The 22,127-nt window shown below is 30.4% G+C and overlaps 3 protein-coding genes and 1 pseudogene across 3 annotated transcripts; 3 read left to right on the top strand and 1 right to left on the bottom strand.

Annotated features, from left to right (window-relative positions):
- Positions 1–6,007: 6,007 nt before the first annotated feature.
- Positions 6,008–8,618, bottom strand: LOC125826731 (uncharacterized). The gene is made up of 7 exons (XM_049506075.1): positions 7,934–8,618; positions 7,839–7,885; positions 7,455–7,761; positions 7,267–7,390; positions 6,690–7,137; positions 6,294–6,647; positions 6,008–6,211 (listed from the first exon to the last, which is right to left on the bottom strand). Exons 1-7 carry the CDS (start codon positions 8,616–8,618, stop codon positions 6,008–6,010), a joined length of 2,169 nt encoding a protein of 722 aa, XP_049362032.1.
- Positions 8,619–11,328: 2,710 nt separating this feature from the next.
- On the top strand, positions 11,329–14,245 carry LOC125826730 (uncharacterized). The gene is made up of 8 exons (XM_049506074.1): positions 11,329–11,489; positions 11,766–11,858; positions 12,037–12,228; positions 12,333–12,369; positions 12,604–12,761; positions 12,873–12,926; positions 13,023–13,157; positions 13,871–14,245. The coding sequence occupies exons 1-8, from the start codon at positions 11,334–11,336 to the stop codon at positions 14,243–14,245; spliced, it is 1,200 nt and encodes a 399-aa protein (XP_049362031.1). The 5' UTR covers positions 11,329–11,333.
- Positions 14,246–14,758: 513 nt separating this feature from the next.
- Positions 14,759–17,306, top strand: LOC125826729 (uncharacterized; annotated as a pseudogene).
- An 813-nt stretch (positions 17,307–18,119) lies between these two features.
- On the top strand, positions 18,120–21,997 carry LOC125826728 (uncharacterized). Its single transcript, XM_049506073.1, has 9 exons — positions 18,120–18,167; positions 18,549–18,689; positions 18,779–18,871; positions 18,950–19,135; positions 19,377–19,436; positions 19,714–19,875; positions 20,567–20,620; positions 20,732–20,866; positions 21,614–21,997. Exons 1-9 carry the CDS (start codon positions 18,120–18,122, stop codon positions 21,995–21,997), a joined length of 1,263 nt encoding a protein of 420 aa, XP_049362030.1.
- The last annotated feature ends 130 nt before the right edge of the window (positions 21,998–22,127 follow it).

The following is a 22,127-nucleotide window of genomic DNA, read 5'->3' as shown; positions in this document are numbered from 1 at the left end:
CAGTCCACGAAGTAACTTGGCTTCGGATGGATTGCTTGTTGTGGAGCATAGAAAGTTTAGTGATGAATTCAGTGCTCGCAATATTTTGTGTCAATTTTTATTTAATCATGGTGATATTGCCGCTATTCATGGAACTGCAACATATCTTTGTATATGGGATCCGGGTATAAGTTTCAAGTTTAAGGCTCTCATGGGTACAGTGAATACGAAGCCACCATTATTGTTGGGCTCTACTGGTACTTTTGGCTTCATTGTTTATGCTAACTCCGTCACTCAAGTGTGGGATCCCGGACAACAAAGGTGCATGCATTCTCCAATTTTGCTATTTGTCTTTGCATTGACAGCAGTTACCTCTTTGAATTTTAATTCTCGGGACACATTTGCTAAGTGGGCAATTGCATACAAGATGGTAGTGATGGAATTAAAAGTGGATGATACATGCGCTGAGGTGAACCGTGTGTTTGAGGACAGTTCCCAAAGAGTTTCATCGAGAGAGATACAATCAATTGCACCTCTGGATATTATATGTCCTCCCAAATTATTTCGATTCCTGCAACAACTACTAGCACAACTAATTTTTGTTCTCCAAGCTCCAAAGAGTAAGGTAAGGTATGCAGCAATAGGAGGTGATGTCTGTTCACGAAAGAAAATAGTTGAGCATGTTGTATCTGCTTATTTAGCATGTTTACAAGGCTGCATCAAGACTATGGTAGACTCAATTGAGCAGGAGTTGTGTAATTTCTCTACGCTTAAGGAGATCATGGTTTTCTTTGGCGCTCAAGGTGTACCAGCTAGTTATGCTATAGAGATTGAAAGTGAGCTTGAATTTTTGAAAGGTGCTTCAATTGTTGATGCTTATGTTGTTCACAAGGCAATGCTCGAGAAGAGTAAAAGTAATTATATCTTGAGTAGTTGGGGGAAGTTTATAACTACTACGAGACTTATGTGCTATCTTGCCCATTTCGGTGGCCATAGACTTGTTGAAGAGCGCACTGTAGCACAGCAGATTCAGCTTGCAGAGCTTAGAAAAACATCCGGTGCAGCCATGAGACTGCCTCTCCTCGCAAGCTCTCAAGCCCTTCTTGCTATAATTCTTCAATAGAAACATCATTATCTCTCCCTTCTCTGTGAAACACCTATGGAGTAAACAAGAAGTGTAGATTGAGGGATCCTGAATCATTTTCCTATCTCCAACAATCTTATTGCTATGAAATAATAGCATGTATTACTTCTGCTCATGATTCTGTTAATATAAAAGAGGTATTGAAAATTGCTTGGCTTGGCAAAAGAGAGCAGATGAAATTGTTTAGAGTTGTGGCCTTTGTTATGATTCTTGGTAATATGGAATTCTTTGAAGGCAATGAATTTGTTTCCTCAATTGTGCAAGTTGTAAGTGTTTGGTGTATACTTCGCACCACTATTGCAGCTCTCTACACCCACTTGAGTCTTGGAAGATTCAATATTATATTGTCTGTGTGGCTCTACTCGAACCTTGAGGACAAGGTTCTTATTGAGGACGAGAGTATTGTTATGAACCAAGTCCAACCCAATAGGAATACCAAGATCACACAAATAGTTGTTGGGCTGGCAAGACCTATTGGGCTGAGAACAAGCAATTGGGCCAGACTATGTTTGGGATTCAGGTTGATTAATACGACTTGAGAGAGCAAATTGGACTTATGCAAATTGTGAAAGAAGTTGTTTGTTACTCTCATCTTTTATCTTCTTCTGTATCTCATCTCTATCTTCTTCTTCTTAATTGTTCTTCCTTACCAGTTGTTATTTTCTTGTAATTCCAGTCAGTGATTGCAATACTACAAAAGTTCCCTTGGTTATTATTGAGTTTGTTACAAGAACAATTAGCTAAACACATTTGGCTTGCATCTCTACAATATAATATGTAGAAAAATGTCGGTGCATTTGAGAGACAGGTTCCTCTCCCATTCGATTTACCTAAGTTGTCATGTGCATGTGATCTTCAAAAGGGGTTTGGCCTACCATCGTAAGAGAGTACAAATTGTAATATCATATTTGTCACGACTCAAGCTCATGACACATATTGTCCTTTTTGAACCTAGGCCTACAATTTGTCTTGCAGCCTTTATAATATATATATATATATATTAGATGTGTGCATATCATGTGAACTTGAATCAATGCCTTATAACCAATTGGGGATGTCTATAAGGGGCAATCACAACTATTAGTTCTAATACTTTGCACTACTTCTTCGTTTATGTAAAAATTGGAGACATATTGTTACCTAGATTTGACTATGTGAATTTTCATAAGCAACCTGGATTTGATCATTTCCAATTGAAGAATCATAATTTTCATCCGAAGTACATCTTTACACTAATTTCAATTTCATACAATCTAATATTTATAATCAAAATTTGAAATAAATATTATTGTACATATATTACTCCTCATAAAACTTACCTTTTTAGGTTGAAGATGAAACCTACCATCTCTAATTTACAAAGAGATGAAATTCCGTTGAACATTAGTAGGTCTTATGAGTTTGGAGATTGATAACGGCATGTATATCATAGATCATATGAAAGCGTTAGAGGAGCTTAATGGACACCAAATAAAGATATATAAATGTTAAAGGTCCATCAAAGTGAAGAGAAAGAAGAAAGTGACCATGTGTGAAAATGACCATCTCATGAATTCAAGAATTCATAAAAGAAGACAATCAAACAAGGCCCTTATATCATTAAGGGAAAAAAATTGTCAAAGAAGTGTCTTTTTTATTTCCTTTATTATAAATATTAGTTTTTTTTTTTTCCCATTTTGGAAGACTTAAGAGTATGTTGAATGTTGAAATTGAATGCTCTCAAATTGTAGTTGCTTAATTTAGTGTTTAATTCAATTCCCTTAAGGAATTAGTGAGTAATTAGTAGTTAACTCTTAGAATTGATAGTTAACTTTTTTGCTTGACTAATCAAAGTGTCTTCCATTTGTGTTCATCTTTTGATTTTGACTGCCTTTGATTCTTGAGGAGGGTTGATTTTAGGTGTTGAAATCAATTGGGAGGTGAGAGTTTTAGTTCCTTGTTGTCCATAATTACAATTTCTTAATCTAAATCCACATATGTTTTCTTTTTTCTTTCAATTGCCCCGTTGATTCTTATTAGAGATGCACACACAAGAATAAGCTAGTTGTGGGCTACAATTGCCTACTAAAATGATATGGGTGATATAAAGTAAATACAAAAAAGGGAAAATTAGCTGTCTAGTCATAATATCTAACATATTTAGTCAAAACAACAATACTTTAAAATATTTATTTAAAATGTCAGAATGTCAATATTTTCAAAAATAATTTGTATTCACATTTATGTTTCCTTTTATTAATCAAAAGAGTCCATCATTGGACCAAATTCTAACCAATAACAGATTAAAAATAAAATACAAATACAAAATTATCCATTAATATTCTTTCCACATCTTACACGTTTCCCACCTTTCACGTTTCTAACTTAAAGTTTTTCTTTTCCCCCACCTTTCACGTTTCTAACTTAAAGTTTTTCTTTTTCCCCACCTTTCACGTTCCCAGATTCTCTTTTTTCAAGTTTTTTGCTAACCTTGAAACACAAATTATTCAAAGTTCGATTCTTCAACAAAATCTTTGTATTAATTCAAGAAATTTCTCGGTTGGTAAACAAAATCTATCTATTAATTCAAGAAATTTTGAATTTGGTAAAGGTAATTTCGATTACTTATTTAGATTTCTTTTGATTTGTTTTCAATATCACCGTTTATGGTTTATATTTTGCATTGTACACATTACAGATTTTTCGTCAATTTTTTTTATTTTTATGCAAGTGTGTTTACATATTCATCTAATATTTATGTATTTCAATTAGTTATTTAGATTTCTTTTGATTTGTTTTCAATATCACTGTTTATGATTTATATTTCACATTGTACATATTACGGATTTTCCGTTAATTTTTTTTATTTTTATGCAAGTTTGTTTACATATTTATGTAAAATTTATGTATTTTAGATTTTTAGTCGATTAAACAATTTTTTTCTGATTTCGTTTTAATATTTCAGATTTATTAAAATCTACAAATTCATTCATATGTTTATTTTGTTTGATTTTTAATACATTTATATTTGCTTTTAGGGTTTTAGATTTGAGAAAATCATTTGTTTGTCTACAATGTCTGAATCAACAGTTTATTTATGTATTCATTCTATCTATATATCAGCAAGTTTTACGTTTTTTGTTTTTACATTGTATTTCAATCTCAATTAGTATACCAACATGTTTGTATTTCCTTCTTAATTTGTATTCATCCTAACTGTATGCTAACAATTTTGTATTTTATTGGGTATTCATTCTGTATTTCAATCTCAATTTATATGTGAACGAGTTTGTATTTATCTTTTGTTTTGTATTCAACCTAATTATATACCAACAAATTTTGTATTTTATGTGCCTACTTTACCTTTCAAAGTCACTTTGTATTTCAAATGAAGAGAGTATTTAATTTCTTTTGTATTCACAACTTTATATTCAATCTCATTTTGTATTTATAACTTTGTATTTTCATCTCACTTTTGTATTATATATTATTGTATTCAACATATAGTTCATGATCAATTAGTTACATTAACTTAATGGGATACAAATTATTGTATGCATTCAAACATAAAAAAATAGCTACTAAACTAAAAAAAAAACAATTGCATTTGTTATACATCATAATTTGGATACAAAACATCTGAAAAAAGCTATAAATCTTCAATGCATACAAAGATTTCATTGATCCAATCAGGGAAAAAAACACTCTTGTACTCGACATATACGAATATCTCATCCAAACAAATAAAAAAATTGAAAAAAAATACCTGATTGTTTTTCGATTGTTCACTGGATGCGACAAATTTATAGTTGTCAATTTTGAAAATTTTTGTTTCAAAAATATGTCGCATTCAACTTGAAGAAGCTTTGAATGTTATCAGATGAATGATTTGGAAGACAAACTAAATTATTTTAATTTTTCGTTTTGATGTTCTTAAGAAGAAAGAAAAAAAAGGCTTGACGAAAAGATGGCTATTTATGCTCTTTTCAAAACGTAACTGATTTGTATTTAAAATCTTTTTTACCTTTTTTGAATTTGTTTGTTCCATGATTTTCTCTATTCTGTTACTAATTATTTGTATTCTTTCAAATTAATCAAAATAAAATAAATACATAACTAATCCCTTAACAAACTAAAATAATGACATTTTTAATAAATAATGAAATTGTTGCTAAGGAGTCCCACTAAAAGCTAAAATATTGTTGTTTTGAAAATTTTCCCAAAAAGAAAATTGACTTGTGAATAATGGAGTTAATATCTTAAAAGGTTACTGAACTATGAGAAATTATCTTGTAAAGTCACTAAACTTTATTTTGTATCACTAAAATCACTCAACTTTACACTTTTATCTTCTAAAATCATTAAACTATATTTGTCACCAAAATAAATCTGACATGGCAAAATAAATTATTTTTTATGCCATGTCATCGTGGACCCCACAAATAAATAAAATTATAAAATTAATTTATTTTAATGTCATGTAATCATGGACCCCACAAATAAACAAAATTATAAAATTTATTCATTTTTATGTGTTCCCCTCTTAAATCCTGTTTTTGCAATAAAATCCATGACTCTTTTTTTTTATTTTTGGACTATTTCAATCAAAATTTCTTTCTTATCAACAACATTTAAAAAATTATAACCAACGTTGGAAATATATGTTAAATTCAATGGCACATACTATATTGCCTCTCGTGTCCACCATGTGACATAATCATACTTGTACATCAATTCCAATATAAATAAGCAAAACACAAGTAACATTAGAGCATTTCTAAAAAATATATTACATACTAGGCTGTTATGAGCACCATTGTTAGCAAAAAAATAAAAAGAACGACAACAATATATAGTGTTGTAATAGGTGTCTCACATAACCACAAAAAATTACAAAGATAATTTCTATACTTTGCTATGATTTCCAATCTTCTTCTTCTTCTGAACTTCAACAATGTACTCCTTCATGACTTTTCTCTTAAAGAGTCTGCCTCTCTTAGAAGTATGAGATAGTCTAGTAGTTTCGATTCCTTTAATTGCAACTTCATCAACACCTTGAGCAGCCACTACATCAGTTTGAACAACTGTTACCTGTTCTTCAATTGGTGCCTTGTGAACAAAAAAAATATAAGAACTAAAGATAATGGTAGAGAAAGCATTCAAATTGTATTAACTTTAAAACAATGATTACCTGAGTTATGGTCGACTGATATGCCAAACTCAATCCTTGGTGATTATTATTCCACATCTCCGGGCTATACATATTTAAATAATCCCCGTCATTTGAAGCTTCTTCAGCTGGACTTATAGCCTCCAAATAATGGCTTGAAGATGATTCTCCGGCTTTGACAAATTTATAATGTCCTCTTGCATTATGTCCATACTCTTTGCAAATCGAACACATAACCTGCGTAGAACCTTTTTTGGATAACTTTTGAGGTCGCCTTTTTTCAGACTTCTGCTCAGCTCTTTTTTCAGCTTTTCCTACAGCTTCAGCCTTCTTTTTCTTCTCTAATTCTTCAGGCTCTTTTTTCCTTGATTTGGGCTTTCTTCCTCACTTTTTCTTCACAATTTTAGGTGGTATTACCTCTCCACAATCCACAACCTCAGGCCAGTGATCTTCTGGATTTGTTGGATTTATGTAATGTGAATATACGTTCTTGAAAGTTTCAATTGTGTAGAATGTATCCACATAATCCTCCACTCTTTCACTATTTCCAATAATACATGCAAATGCATAAGGACATGGTAGTCCAGTAAGTTCCCATCTTCTACATGTACAACTCTTTGCCTTCATGTCAACAATATTAACTCCACCAGGACCATCTACCGAGACTCTTGGTCCCCCTGAATAATCAGTTTTAAACCAAATTACTTCCTTGCTAATCTTGTTCAATTTTTTCACAATTTTTGGGCAAATTGAACTATCAGACTTTGCAATCCACTCTCTTTTCTTGTACATTCTTTTCATCAACTTGTTTTTTATCATTTCTAGCATTGTAATAATAGCTTTATCTCTAGCATCAAGTATATACCTAAAATAAGTACTACATTAGTAATACATATTGTAAATTAATAACTACAACAACTAGATACTCGGTGTAATATCACAAGTAAGGTCTAAGAGATAAAGTGTGCATAGACCTTACTCCAACTTAACATACACCAGTCGATAAAGGTGATCAACATAATCACAAATAAGAGAAAACAACACCATCATAACAAGAAATTTATCAGTCGATATTTCCGAAGACAACCTCAGCCTGGCAATGTAACTTATGCAATTACCTAAAGGCATAAATAACAGCGTGATGACCAAAAAATAAGTGGATGAAAGTATTTAATTAATTACCTGTAAAAGCTTTCACACAAGTTGTTGAGTAACATATCACATTTTGTATTTGTTCTAAACAATGCTCTAGTCCAACTTTGAAATGGCCTTTCTGGGTTATTGAACCACTCTCTTGCCGCTTTGTCCTCTTGATCAGTGTTTCCATGCATTTCTGGAAGATCACCTTATTGCTTGCCCTAGCAGCATTCCATACCAAATCCTTCAAAGCTTTGCCTTTATGTTTTTGCTTGAAGTTCTGATACATATGTCTAACACAATTTCTATGTTCAGCTTTCGGAAACAAATCTTTTACAGCTCCAATCAGACCCTACATAAGAAACAAAGTAGTAACATATGTATGTTAAACAGAAAAAAGAACAAAAAATATAAAAGATTTTTACTCACTTTTTGCCTGTCAGACATAAAGGCAATGTGGTGACTATTTCTGATGTCTAAATCATATCCAAGATTGTCAATAAATCAGCTCCATGTTTTTTTACTCTCTGTTTCAGCTATCACAGCATAAGCAACTGGAAATATACAATCATTTGGATCTATTGCCACGATAGATAATAAATTTCCTCCATATGTGTCTTTTAGCCAATAACCATTTAGGCTAATTAATGGCCTACAACCCGATTTAAAAGCTTCCTTAAGTGCTCCCAGACACACATAAAATCCCAAGAATTTTCCCCCATCTCTCCAAATTACAACATTAGATCCAGGATTAGATCTCAATAATTCAGCTCTATACGATAGTAACTTGCCATACTGAAGACCCTCATCACCATAAATCCATTTTAATGCTTGACTTTTAGCCCTCCAAGCCTTCAAATTTTCTATAGTATAATCAAAGTCCTTCCTTACTATTTCAACAATACCACTTATGTTCCAACCTGGATCAGCTTTAAAAATATTCAAATACTTTCTAGCAATGTACTTAGGAGATAAGTGGAAATTATCAAACACCTTAGCACCTTTATGTTTTAGGTAAAGTGACTTGATTTGAACAGTTGGATCGCGCTTATTCACTTTACTAGCATAAATTCTAAAGGGGTAGCCATCAACCTTACAAATACAAACCACCCTCTGTTGATCATTGGGCTTAAAACGTAACTGCCTTCTTTTTCTAATACCCAATTCCCTGCAAGCTTCTTTGAATTGCTTGAAATTCTTAAACTTCATCCCTAATGCAAATCTAGGCAAATTCTTGTTTTTACCTTCATCATATTCTTCATAGATATTATTTTTCTAACCATTGTTTTCTCCTTTATCAAATTGAACATCATCATCAGGCAATTCATCTGAATATGAATAATCAGATTCAACATCAGCATTTTGTAGAGGTACTAAAATTCCAGAGCTAACTGGCACATTGACACTTGCATTTTTGGGTCTTCCTCTAAGCTTTTTGACTTGTTGATCATCAATAAGAACTTGTTGATCATCAATAACATCCCGGAAATCGTCATCTTCATCGGACAAATTATAGTCTGGATCACTAAACTGCTCATCCACTTCATTAGTTACATCACCTCTAATACCTTGTAAAACAACTTTAGTTGAATTTCCCTCAATTAAAATATTTTTGTCCACACCATTATCCTTCCTATTATCAACTATTGTATCTTCAACGCCGATATCGCTAACAACTTCCAAATAGTTTGAAAAATCTAATTCTAAAGCCTTTGAAGTTTCAGGAAAATATGAACCAGAACTCTGAAATAAAAAAGATAGAAAGAATACTTAGCATTAAATATTTGCTTCATACTAATAATAGTATAATCATAAAAAATAAACAAGTCACTCTTACAAACAAATAAATATTAATCCATAAGAATAATTTATAGCCTGAATGAAAGAAACCCCATATAGGCTAATGCCTGAATTTTTAATTTTAGAGCACTACAATGGAGACTAAGGTTACAAAGACATTAGATAATCACATCCTCGTACACAAAATCAACAATGAACTAACCTCCTCTAAATACAGGGGGAAAAAATTAGAATACAAAAAGCCCTAAACCCATTTCGAGATTCTACAATAAAAGGACAATATAGTTAAAAATTTATATTTTTTACCTCATTTTGAAGTAGGATTCGTTTACCAAGCACGTAGTGGTCCCTTTCGTCGGCATTAGAGGCTTGTGGGTGCGGGGGGGACCATTCTTTTACAGATTTCATCACATTATTCCTCGAAGAAATGAAGGAATCCATTGTTTATGAAAAATTTCAGCATCAATAACCTTAAAATAGACTTTACAGTGCCTCTTTGTAGATGAGAATTTTGGGAGAAATAGAGAAAGAAGTAGAAGAAGGAAGCGGGAGATTTGGGGAGATTTGAGCAGAAATAGGGTTTTACTGTTTTAGAAGAAGACAACTTATGGGTGGGTATGTATATTGATAAATTAATTTTAAATAATTTTATTCATTTGTGGGGTCCACGATGATATGGCATAAAAAATAATTTATTTTGCCATGTCAGATTTATTTTGGTGACTAATATGGTTTAATGATTTTAGAAGATAAAAGTGTAAAGTTGAGTGATTTTAGTGATACAAAATAAAGTTTAGTGACTTTACAAGATAATTTCTCATAGTTCAGTGACCTTTTAAGATATTAACTCTGAATAATGGTGATGGGCCACGTAGAACTTAGTTCAAGAGGACAATTGTCGGGTTTGCAAACAAAAATTCCAGTGTTCTGCATTGATAGCTAAAAAGATTGGAAAGCTCATATAAGGTGTATGATCTCTGGTGTGAGGCCCATTGGGGGAAAACCATGTGAGTTTGGCCCAAAGTACAATATCATACCATGTAAAAGTATCTTTGGACTGGCTGAGCCCAACACATAATTTTAATTCTTTTTGTGTTTAAAATAGAATAGAAAGATAAATAAATTATTATAAATTTTAGGAATCACACAGTTTTAATATGAAATTACAATATATCCCTATTTAGTTTGTAATTACATTAATCCCTGAAAAAGTAAAACAAACTGGATACATAATATGTAGCTCGGATACATTATAAAATAAACCGGATACATAATATGTAACTCATACATTAAAAACCAACCCGGATACATTATAAAATAATTTAAAATTAGGAGAGAAATAAGGGATTTTAGAGGTTTTTAGAAATAGAAGGAAATATTAGAAATAAGGGAAACATAAGACGTGTATTTCAGTAATTTTTCTAATAAATTATATGATTTAGGAAGAGATTTCAAAGATTACAAATAATATCAGCAATAAAATTGTAAAATATTTGGTCAAACCAAAATGTTTAGTAGGTGTAAAATCATAAGTTTTAGGATAACCTTATGACTTTTGACTTGTAACATTTTAGTATTTACCAAACATATATATAAATTGAAAAATATTTATAAGCTAATTTAACCAGTTTATAAAATTAGTCAAAAACACATTTATAAGAAATGAATTACTGACTAGTTTACCTTATCTGCATCATCAAAAAGATGTCCAAAAAAATGATATAAGATTTTCGTAAATTTATTCCCTTTATAAGAAATCCAAAATGTAGAAAGTTAATTGTAACATTACTATTTTTACTTGCACCATTTAAATAAATGCTTCCCCATCTTCTACTAATATACTAGTTTAATTTCAAATTTATTTGCATTTTGTTACAAATATCATCTCCAGAGTCATGTCACATCAGGTAACTTTTCAGAAATTCATTTTCGTATGCTTTGAATTTTTTTGGTGGTGTTTACTGCTAGTGAGAATTGACATGTATTGTGTGTTTCCATGAAATTGAGGTGGTCATTTATATATATTTCTATTCTAATTCTTTCTTTGGGTCATTTATATTTATATATATATTTCTAATCCAAAAGTTTGCTTAATTATTTCTCAAATTAATGTAGAAATCATTGATGCATCTGAGAGCTATATTACAAATTGTGGTTGCAATTTCACTATTATTGAGCTATGCCAAAATTGAAGCAAGACAAAGCCTATCTAAGGTTGAAGATTTGGAATTGGAGAGGCAATTGAAGCTTATAAATAAGCCAGCTATCAAGACTATAAAGGTACAATCTCTATTTTTATAAAGATTTTAAAGAAAATAATTTATTTTGTCTAACGTGATGGAGAAATAATAATAACCTTATTGTACTAGAGTAATCAGATGGTCATAAAGATTTGAACTCGTGACACTGCGATTTGAATCGTAATATGTAAGCTATTGGGATTTGGATGTCCATAAGGGACAATCACAATATAAATATTAAGAATAATAGTTTGTACTATGTCTATGTTTATATAAAGAATGGAAACTAATTAGTAGTATACTATTTGATAAGCAGAGGAAATATGGAGAAATATATGATTGTGTGGACTTTTACAAACAACCTGCATTCGATCATCCTCTATTGAAGAATCACAATTTTCATCCCGAGGTACATCTATACTCTAGTTTCAAGTTCATACAATCTAATTTTTATAATCAAATTTTGAAACAAATTTAAGAAACAGTCTCTTTACCTCTCGAGGTAGGGGTAAAATCTGCACACACTCTAACCTCTTCAGACTTGATCACTTGTGAAATTTCACTAAATATATTGTTGTTGGATACAGATGAAACCTACCTTGCCCAATTTACAAGGAGATGACACTTCTTCAAACATTAACAAACCTTTTAACATAGGGTTAAAAGGCGGAGGTTGTCCTACTGAAACAATTCCTATCAAAAGAATTACTAAAGACGATCTAATACGACAAAGACTCTTATCACATATTAGAGGCGCGGATGAATCCCCTGATGGTGATGTAAGTTTAATGCAAAAGATTCTACAACATTTTTCGAATTTCAAAACTCAAACACTTTTTTCATATTTTTCTTCACAATATATACGATTATTATCTCTATGCAGGATATAGAATCCAGTATATTAGATCGAAACAACTCAAGTACACCTTTTAAAGGAGGACGCAAGGTTTATATGCTTTTATTATTCCATATTCTAGCTATGAAACACTAATATTTTCGATATTTTAACACATTATACCCGCCCACCCCTTAAAAATAGCCAACAGATGAATAATATATGTATATACATGTGTATCAATGTATAATTAGTCTTATAATTTATGTATATCGACTAGCTAGAGGCTTAAAAAATGTTGTGTTTTGCTTTGTTTCAGTTGCAACAGTGCAAATCCCATACAACTCAACAAACAAAATAACAGGAGCTGGGGCAATTATTAGCTTACATAATCCTCAAAATCTTAGTGGACATCAATTTAGTGCTGGTCGTATTAAGGTTCAAAATGGGATCGAAAGCATACAAGTCGGTTGGATAGTAAGTTTTAATTATAACTCGAGTAATTATTTGTGTGAGTGCATCTACTGACTCTAAATCCTGCATCAGACTATATATGCTAATCAAAGTTACCTAATAAATTTGTGTTAGGTGAATCCATATGTCTATGGAGACACTCATACACGATTATACACGTATTTAAAGGTAGTTTTCTTTAACTTCTTTCGTATTAAAACTAATTATGATATGATTTGCTTGAAAGTCGATGTATTAATTAATTTATTTTTTTTATGATTGCAGACAGAAAAATTAGCTTGTTTTAATACTCGATGTCCTGGATTTATTCATATAAACACTGCAATACCTTTAGATGGAGATCTTCCTGGCTCTACTTATGGTGGACCTATTTATGATGTACCAATGTACATTGCTCGTGTAAGTGTGCATCTTCCCCTATTTTTTAAAGTTTTCCACTCGATATTTGATATACCAATGTACATTGCTCGTGTAAGTGTGCATCTTCCCCTACGTTGCGTAGAACACATTAAAAAGAGAAACACTCTTTACCAAAATTATTCCTTCCACAATTTTTGTCTATTGTCTCTTTTTTGGGATAATTGCTTAGTGAATGTCGATCCTGTTTTAATTTCTCTGGCAACTTATAGACTTTTTAGACTATTGCATATAGTCTTTTTTGAACAAACGATAAATTTTATGAGAAAACGTTAGATTAGTGTCTGAATCCTAAGAGCTATATTTGCACAACTTTCAAAGACAGACAAAATCTAAATTGTGGCATAAAAAGGAAATTTGTGTAAATCTTCCATCTTCTGTTTTTTCATATTCTGAGCTCGAATTCAAAATACTCAAATTAAAGGTGAAATGATCGTATTCATCATAAAACATTTTATAATCCAATGATAATCTAAAAAAAACAATGAATATATATATTCATGTACTTTGACATGTTATAGCAGGTTACTTATCATTTATTCTATATTACTACTGAATGCTTATTATATAGAATGACATGTAATTAAATTATCTTGTAAATAATCTGATTATATAAATAATACACTCTATCAATCCATAAACTTAACCTTCTTTTATTATTATTTATCTGATTTTTTTTCTTTTACCATTTATAGGACATTTCAAATGGAAATTGGTGGTTTAAATTTGGACCAAACTATACATCAGTTGGATTTTGGCCATCAAAGATATTTACAAAGTTAAATGAATTTGCAACAAGTGTTGAATATGGAGGAATCGTATATAGTCCACCAGGTGTACCAGAACCTTCTATGGGCGGTGGCTATTTTCCAGTTGGAGACTTGAAGAAAGATGGATATTTTAAGAATAGTACCTACTTAACAGATAAAAATGAAACTAAATCTTTAGATGATATTGAAGTGAAATTATATGCAAATAGTCCAAATTTGTATAGAGTCACTGATTATCCAAACTCTGGGGTTGAATCTGGTAATTTAGTCCTATATGGAGGACCAGGTGAACATATATAAAGAAACATAGAGATATTTGATTTATTGATAGTGTTTTAAAATATTTCGACATTTTGTTTATAAACTATGATTTGTTCATCTGGTATAAGAGTTGGAGATGTTTTTTATGGTATTCACAAATTGTAGATTTTTCATGTTTATGAAAAAAAAAAAAAAGGAATCAAATTTAAGAAATGTAAATTACATGTGTAAATAAATTATAACTTCAAATCAACCGGATTTCAAATATAATCACTTATCCTAATGCATTAAATAAAATATCCCAAGGTCAAATATTATGGACTTGTAGCATTAAAACGAGCCTACTCCTATTTTGATTAGAATAAAATCTCTAGTTAGTTGTGGAGTTTTTAGTTAATCTTGCGTTCAAGTCTTAATAAATTAGGTAATTAATGTGACATAACTTTGTTGTTTTATTTATTAACTTGTTGATAATCAATGGTATATTTGCTTGAAATGAGTTATAAAAATTAAAGAAAAATTAATCAAATACAATATTGGATACATAGAAAAATGTCATTGCATCTAAGAGCCATCATACAAATTTTGGTTGCAATTTTTCTATTTTTAAACCAATTTGAAGTTGAAGCAGAAGATTTAGAGTTAGAGAAGCAACTAAAGCTTCTTAATAAGCCAGCAATCAAGACGATTAAGGTACAATCTCTATAATAATGTCTTTCGTCTGACGTACGTGATGAAAAGGTAAAAAGACCTTATTATATTGCAACAATTGGATGGTTACGGAGATTCGAACTCGTGACACTATGATTAGAATTGTAATGTTAGCTATTGGGATGTATATAAGAACAATCAAATAATAAATATTAGATCTAATTTTGCACTACATCTATGTTTATATTAAGATTGGCCAATAATTGCTATTATTTGTTGTTAAGTAGGGAAAATATGGAGAAATATATGATTGCATGGACTTTTACAAACAACCTGCTTTCGATCATCCCTTACTAAAGAATCACAATTTTCATCCCGAGGTACATCCATACACTAGTTTCAAGTTCGTATAATTCAATTTTTGTAATCAAATGTTGAAACAATTATTGTACATATATAGCAACTCAAAAATTTACTTTTTTGGATGCAGATGAAACCTACCTTGCCCAATTTACAAAAAGATGACATTTCTTCAAACACTAATAGACCTTTAAACATAGGGTTAAAAGGCGGAGGTTGTCCTACTGGAACAGTTCCTATTAGAAGAATTACTAAAGATGATCTAATACAACAAAGACTTTTATCACAAATTAGAGGTGCAGATGATTCTCCTGATGGTGATGTGAGTTTGTTGCAAGATTTTCTACAAGTTTTTAAAATTTCAAAAATTCAAACTTCTCTTTTTATATTTTTATTCACAATATATATGGTTATTATTTCTATGTAGGGTATAGAGTTCAATGTTTCAAATGGAACCAAATCTCATACAAAATTTGGAGGAGGCTACAAGGTTTGTATGTTTTTATCAACCATATTCTACTGAATTCATTGTTTTTAGCTCAAACTATATATGTATACACTATATACATATGCAAAAAATAAAATTTAAAAATACACATATAATAAGATCACACTTATTCTGATCGTTGTGATTTTGCTTAATTCAGTTTGCAACAGTACAAATCCTAAATAATCCAAGTAACCAAATGGCAGGAGCAGGAGCAGGAGCAATTTTAAGCTTGCATAATCCTCAACATCAACATAGTGGAGGTCGTATTAAGGTTCAAAATGGAATCGACAGTATACAAGTTGGTTGGACAGTAAGTTTAATAATACTAATTAATTCGTATTAGTATCTTTTAACTCAAGTTAGTTATATATAAATCGCGATTGTATATCTACTGACTCTCAATTTTGTATTAGGTGAATCCACCTGTCTATGGAGACACTCATACACGATTATACACATATTTTAAGGTGCTTCTTTCGTATTAAAACTAATTATGTTATGATTTACTTGAAAATCAATGTATTAATTAATATTCGATTTTTTTTCTTACGATGACAGGCTGGAAAATTAGCTTGTTTTAATACTCGATGTCCTGGATTTATACATATAAATACTGCAATACCTTTAGATGGGGAACTTCCTGGCTCAACTTATGGTGGACCTATTTATGATTTACCAATGTACATTGCTCGTGTAAGTGTGCATCTTCATATACTTTTAACATTTTTTTTCGGTTTTTCACCTGGTGTCTTATACTTTGTGATTTGAGTAGTTTGGATTCACGTCTTATAAGGTCGATTAAAGAACGAAACGCTCTTTAGGCATGATTTTGCTTATAAGTTACGGGTTCATGTGAATCTGTGACGTCCCAGCTTAAGATAAAAAAAGTCTCATATCAGCAAAAACACAAGAAAGATGTTGGGTATATAAGTAAGTAGGTCTTACCAACTAGTGATGCATTTTAAAGTCATGTGGGCCTAGGCCTAGAGTGGACAATATCACTAGCAGACTGGGACGTTACAGAATCATTAGCTTTTGTTCAAATTTTGTATCTATATTTTTAAAAATCTACTTAATATCTATAAATATTTAATTGTAAATCCAATACTTTTGTTTGATATGAACTTACGTGATCATATTAGGAATTCATAAACTTCAAATATTGTATCGAGTCCTAATGAAACTTAACTTTTTTTTTCTTCTTTTTGGTTATAATATAGGACATGTCAAATGGAAATTGGTGGTTTAAAATGGGACCAAACTATACATTAGTTGGATTTTGGCCATCAAAGATATTTACAAAGCTAAATGGATTTGCAACAAGTGCTGAATTTGGAGGAGTCGTGTATATATAGTCCACCAGGTGTATCAGAACCTTCGATGGGTGGTGGCTATTCTCCAGTTGGAGATATGAAAAAAGATGGATATTGTAGTAAGAGTACCTACTTAACTAATAAAAATGAAACTAAATCTTTAGATAACATTGTAGTGAAATTATTTGCAAATAGTCCAAATATGTATAGGGTTACTGATTATCCAAATTCTGGGGCTAAATCTGGTAATTTAGTGTTATATGGAGGACCAGGTGAACATATATAACATATGTAATTATTTTTGGGATTATAATTTAAGTCATACTTGCTTGGCGTATGTAAAAATTTGCAAGTCTATTTACTTTGAAATAATTTTAGATATATAGTGTCTAAAGTGACGTATAAGTGAAGTTCAGTCATTTTATCGTGAACGTACTCAGGAGGGAAGGAGATTGATGTTTTCTCGAGATATATGGGGATCAACAATTAAACACTGTTATTGCTAAAATGGAAATGGTTTTTAAAGATAATTTCAGATTATGAACATATAAAATTTAAAAAGGCACCTAATTTTTCAAAGTAAAAAATTAATTCATTTACAGAAATTAATTATTAACCTTCCGCATCATAGAACAGATCATGACCACAAAAATATACTCCATTCATTACTTTTTTGTTGTCATGTTGTGCTTTTTTAAAGTCAATTTGACTAACTTTCAAAGCTAAATTAGATTACATATTCATTCGTTATTTTAAAATAAAATTTTAGATATTCAAACACTATACGAAAAGTACTATAAATTGCAACTTTTTTCATATCAGTATGATGAAAAATATATATCTTCAAATGTTAGTAAAAATTCATATTGTTTGACTCTGGAAAATGAAAAGGTGACAAAAAAAAAAAAAATAGAGGGAAGGAGTAATATCATATTCCCACAATTATTGGAATACTTTAAAAAAATCTCCTTTATAAGAAATCCAAAATAATAATATAGAAAATTAATTGTAACATTTGACTTTGACTTTTACGCTATTCAAATAAATACTCTCTCATCTTCTACTAGTATAATAAATCTATATATATGTTGTATTTCACATGTATTTTCATTTTGCATCAAATTTCAACACCATCATGTCAAATCAGGTAACTTTTCATAAATTCATTTTCTTAAGTTTTTTTAAATCTAAAATCGTTCAATATTATTACGTTATACTTCTGGTTTATTCATACTTTTGATAATAGCAAATCGTTTCGTGTTTAACCTTTGCCATTATATTGAGGAACGCTTCACCATGAAATGGGTCTACATGTGCCCAATTTTTTTGAGAAATAAAATACAAATTTACCCTTTACCTTTCGACTATAGTATAAAATTATCCTCTTGTTGAAACTCCATTAGGGATCAAGGGCAAACGAGACTTTTTTTCTAACGGCAAAGCTGGATTTATATTATTAGACCAAAAATTTAACATAAGGCAAAAAATTTAACATAATGTTGCTAAATTATTATTTCTCAAATTGTAGATATTACAAATTGTTGTTGCAATTTCACTATTGTTGAGCTATGCCAAAATTGAAGCAAGACAAAGCCTATCTGAGGTTGAAGATTTAGAATTGGAGAGGCAATTAAAGCTTATAAATAAACCAGCTATCAAGACTATAAAGGTGATATATATCATAATATTTGAAGCATATCAAAATTATTTATTAAAAAAAAAGGAAAAAAATAAATTCATTTTTTTGGTTGATTGTAGACCAATAATGGAGATGTATATGACTGCGTAGATTTTTATAAGCAACCTGCTTTTGACCATCCACTATTACAGAATCATGATTTTCATTCAAAGGTATGTTTGTATTATATACTTCTATATTCAATTTTAGTATTTTTATGACAAAAATATGTGTATTTTAATTTGATGCAGATGAAACCTACTTTATCCAAATCAAGAATAGATGCAAAGGCTTCGATCTTTGAAAGACCTTCAAAGATTGGGTTGGAAGGCGATGGATGTCCTAGTGGAACTGTTCCTATTAAAAGAGTTACTAAAGAGGATCTCATTCGACACCAACATATGCAATGCATGGACAAAAGTCATCGTAATGGTCATGTAAGTCGAAAGGACAAAGAAATACAAAAAGAAAGAGCAACGTCTTCTAATCGAGCACTATTTACATGATTATTTTTATAACGCTATAGGGAATTTTTATCGAATTAATCATACAAATATGTAACATTTTTACATCGTCAATACATAAAAATGATTTATTTTTTAATATAATACCTCTCCCTTCAAAAAATTTCTAGTTTTGAATCTCTAACATAATAATGTGTACTTGTACTTCATGCAGGGAAACAACATAACCAATTCTAAGGCCTCAATTTCCCTAGATGATGTAAATCCTTACCAGGTGTGTATTGACCCCCCCCCCCCCTCCCCTTTTTTTTGTTTTTGCCAGAATAGATTCATACCCTCTAAACTTCACAACGTTTATTCAGTGCACATCTAAACTTTATGTTCACATAGTTTACCTTGAACATGGAAATTTGATAACCTCGTCAAGTTCAATTAGGGTAATTAGACCAAAATAAAGTTAAGATATGCACTGAATAAAAATTGTCAAGTGTCCACTTTGAATCATTTGCATATAAATTCTTATTTTTGGGATTTTTTTTTATTGATTTTAGTATGCAGAAACACAAATTCCAAGTTCTGATAGAAATATAATACTTGGAGGTGGCATGATTACTACTATACATGCACCAATTAATGTTCAAAAAGATCAGTTTAGTGGAGCTCGCGTGAGGCTTGAAGCTGGACTAAGTGATGCCATTGAAGTTGGCTGGATTGTAAGCTCACTTCTACTTCTTATAAAACAAAACGCATTTAACTTTTATACACTGTCAGTATTTGAAAAGAATACATATATCATTAATGATTATCTATTGTTATAAGTCATCTTATAAACCTGATAGTGTATAATTTGTATATCATCGACGGTTATACATATATCATTTTATGCACTGACAATGTTTGAAAAGAATACATATATCATCCACGGTTATATGTTGTTACAAGTCATCTTATAAATTTGATGGTGTATAAATTTGTATATCATCGACGGTTATACATATATCATTTTATGCACTAACAATATTTGAAAAGAATACATATATTATCAATGGTTATATGTTGTTACAAGTCATCTTATAAATCTGATGGTGTAGAAATTTGTATATCATCAATATATATATATCATTTTATGCACTGATAGTGTTTAAAAGAATACATATAGCATCGACAGTTATATGTTGTTAGAAGTCATCTTATAAACTTGATTGTGTAGAAATTTATATAATATCGAGAAAAGTGTTAATTTTTGCTGGACCTTCTGTCGAAATTTGGCTCATCAATAAGGGATTTTTGATGAAATGTTTTTCAATTTTTTTTCTAAGTTAAGTTTTATTTAAAATTAGGACAAACTCCATTTGATTTTTAAGTTAATATTTGTTATTTATATTATTGCTAAACTTAATGAAGGTGCATCCTAGTCTAAATGGTGACAATAAGCCAAGACTTTATGCAAAATTTGAGGTAATTATGAACAAAATTTAATTTGTATGATCAATTAATTAAAGCTTTGTAAGAGACTTTAATGTTTACTAATTATAATTAAATGTTTTTTTTGGTTATATATTATTATAGGCTGGAAGTGCAGGTTGCTTTAATACATTATGTTCTGGCTTTGTCCTAGTAAACACAGGTATACCTTTAGGAATGCCACTTGTACCTTCAAGAATTGGTGGACCTGTGAGTTCACAACTAATGTATCTTGAACAGGTAATTCATATTTATGTGTTCTGCTACGTTTTGAAATTAACGTGCTTTTACGTTTCAAAATATAGCAAAATTTTGCTTTTTTTAAAAAAAAAATTAACGCTGATAACGCTAATTACAAAATTTTCTCATTATCTAACTATAATTATTTGTTGTCAATAAATGTATTTTATGAACGATTTGCACTATTGATTTGTGTGCGGGTTTATGTGTTTTGCTACATTTTGAAATCAAAGTGTTTCTACATTTCAAAATATAGCAAAATCTCATGATTTTTGCAAAATTTGACGTTAGTAATGCTATTTACGAAATTTTCTCATTATCTTACTACATTTATTTGTTGTCAATAAATGTATTTTATGATCAATTTGCACTATTGGTTTGTGTGTACGGGTTTATGTGTTCTGCTACATTTTGAAATCAAAGTGCTTCTACGTTTCAAAATATAGCAAAATTTCACTATTTTTTTTACAAAAATTGACGCTAATAATGTTATTTACGAAATTTTCTCATTATCTTACTACATTTATTTGTTGTCAATATATAAATGTATTTTATGATATCGATTTACACTATTGATTTGTGTGCGTGTTTATGTGTTCTGCTACATTTTAAAATAATCATAATGCTTCTACGTTTCAAAATATAGCAAAATCTCACTATTTTCTGCAAAACTTGACGTTGATAACGTTATTTACGAATTTTTCTCATTATCTTACTATATATATTTGCTATCAATATTGACTATAGGATACAACAAGTGGAAATTGGTGGGTTATGCTAGGAGAGGACTACAAACAAGTGGGATTTTGGCCTAAAAGTATTTTTACAACATTACAAGCTCATGCATTAAGTGCTCAATATGGAGGTATAACATATAGTCCACAAGGATTACCTTTCCCTCCAATGGGTAGTGGACTTTTTCCAAATAAAAATTTACTAGAAAATGCATATTTTAGAAAGTGCACTTTTATGTATGTTGTGGATAATAAAGTTGTAACATACTCTTTAGATCATATTGGCACAAATCAATTTGAGAGTAGCACAAATTTATATAAAGTTCAAGATTTTATAGATCAAGGAGATGTACTTGGTCATTTGATTGTTTATGGAGGACCTGGTGATAAACATTGATGTAATTTTCAGTGTTTAATGTTGACAATATGAATTAGAAATGTTGGTCTGTTTATTTACTTTTACTTGTCATATTTGTATTTGGCATATTATCATACTGTCTCTATTGATTGATGTATAATATTAATGT

Source organism: Solanum verrucosum, unplaced genomic scaffold (genome assembly GCF_900185275.1).
Source record: "Solanum verrucosum unplaced genomic scaffold, falcon-dt-bn FXZP01000060.1, whole genome shotgun sequence".
NCBI lineage: Eukaryota > Viridiplantae > Streptophyta > Magnoliopsida > Solanales > Solanaceae > Solanum > Solanum verrucosum.
The sequence above is the reverse complement of the archived record's forward strand: the minus strand, read 5'-3'. Positions and strand labels throughout refer to the sequence as shown.

Coding starts and splice junctions, on each gene's coding strand:
- LOC125826731 (XM_049506075.1), bottom strand. CDS start 8,618: ATGAAGTTTAAGAATTTCAAGCAATTCAAAGAAGCTTGCAGGGAATTG. Junction 7,886..7,933: donor TGTGATAGCTGAAACAGAGA/GTAAAAAAACAT, acceptor GATATGATTTAG/ACATCAGAAATAGTCACCAC. Junction 6,648..6,689: donor AGGTTGTGGATTGTGGAGAG/GTAATACCACCT, acceptor TGAGGAAGAAAG/CCCAAATCAAGGAAAAAAGA.
- LOC125826730 (XM_049506074.1), top strand. CDS start 11,334: ATGCATCTGAGAGCTATATTACAAATTGTGGTTGCAATTTCACTATTA. Junction 11,859..12,036: donor ATCACAATTTTCATCCCGAG/GTACATCTATAC, acceptor TGTTGGATACAG/ATGAAACCTACCTTGCCCAA. Junction 12,370..12,603: donor ATTAGATCGAAACAACTCAA/GTACACCTTTTA, acceptor GCTTTGTTTCAG/TTGCAACAGTGCAAATCCCA.
- LOC125826728 (XM_049506073.1), top strand. CDS start 18,120: ATGTATTTTCATTTTGCATCAAATTTCAACACCATCATGTCAAATCAG. Junction 19,437..19,713: donor ATGATGTAAATCCTTACCAG/GTGTGTATTGAC, acceptor TATTGATTTTAG/TATGCAGAAACACAAATTCC. Junction 20,867..21,613: donor AACTAATGTATCTTGAACAG/GTAATTCATATT, acceptor TATTGACTATAG/GATACAACAAGTGGAAATTG.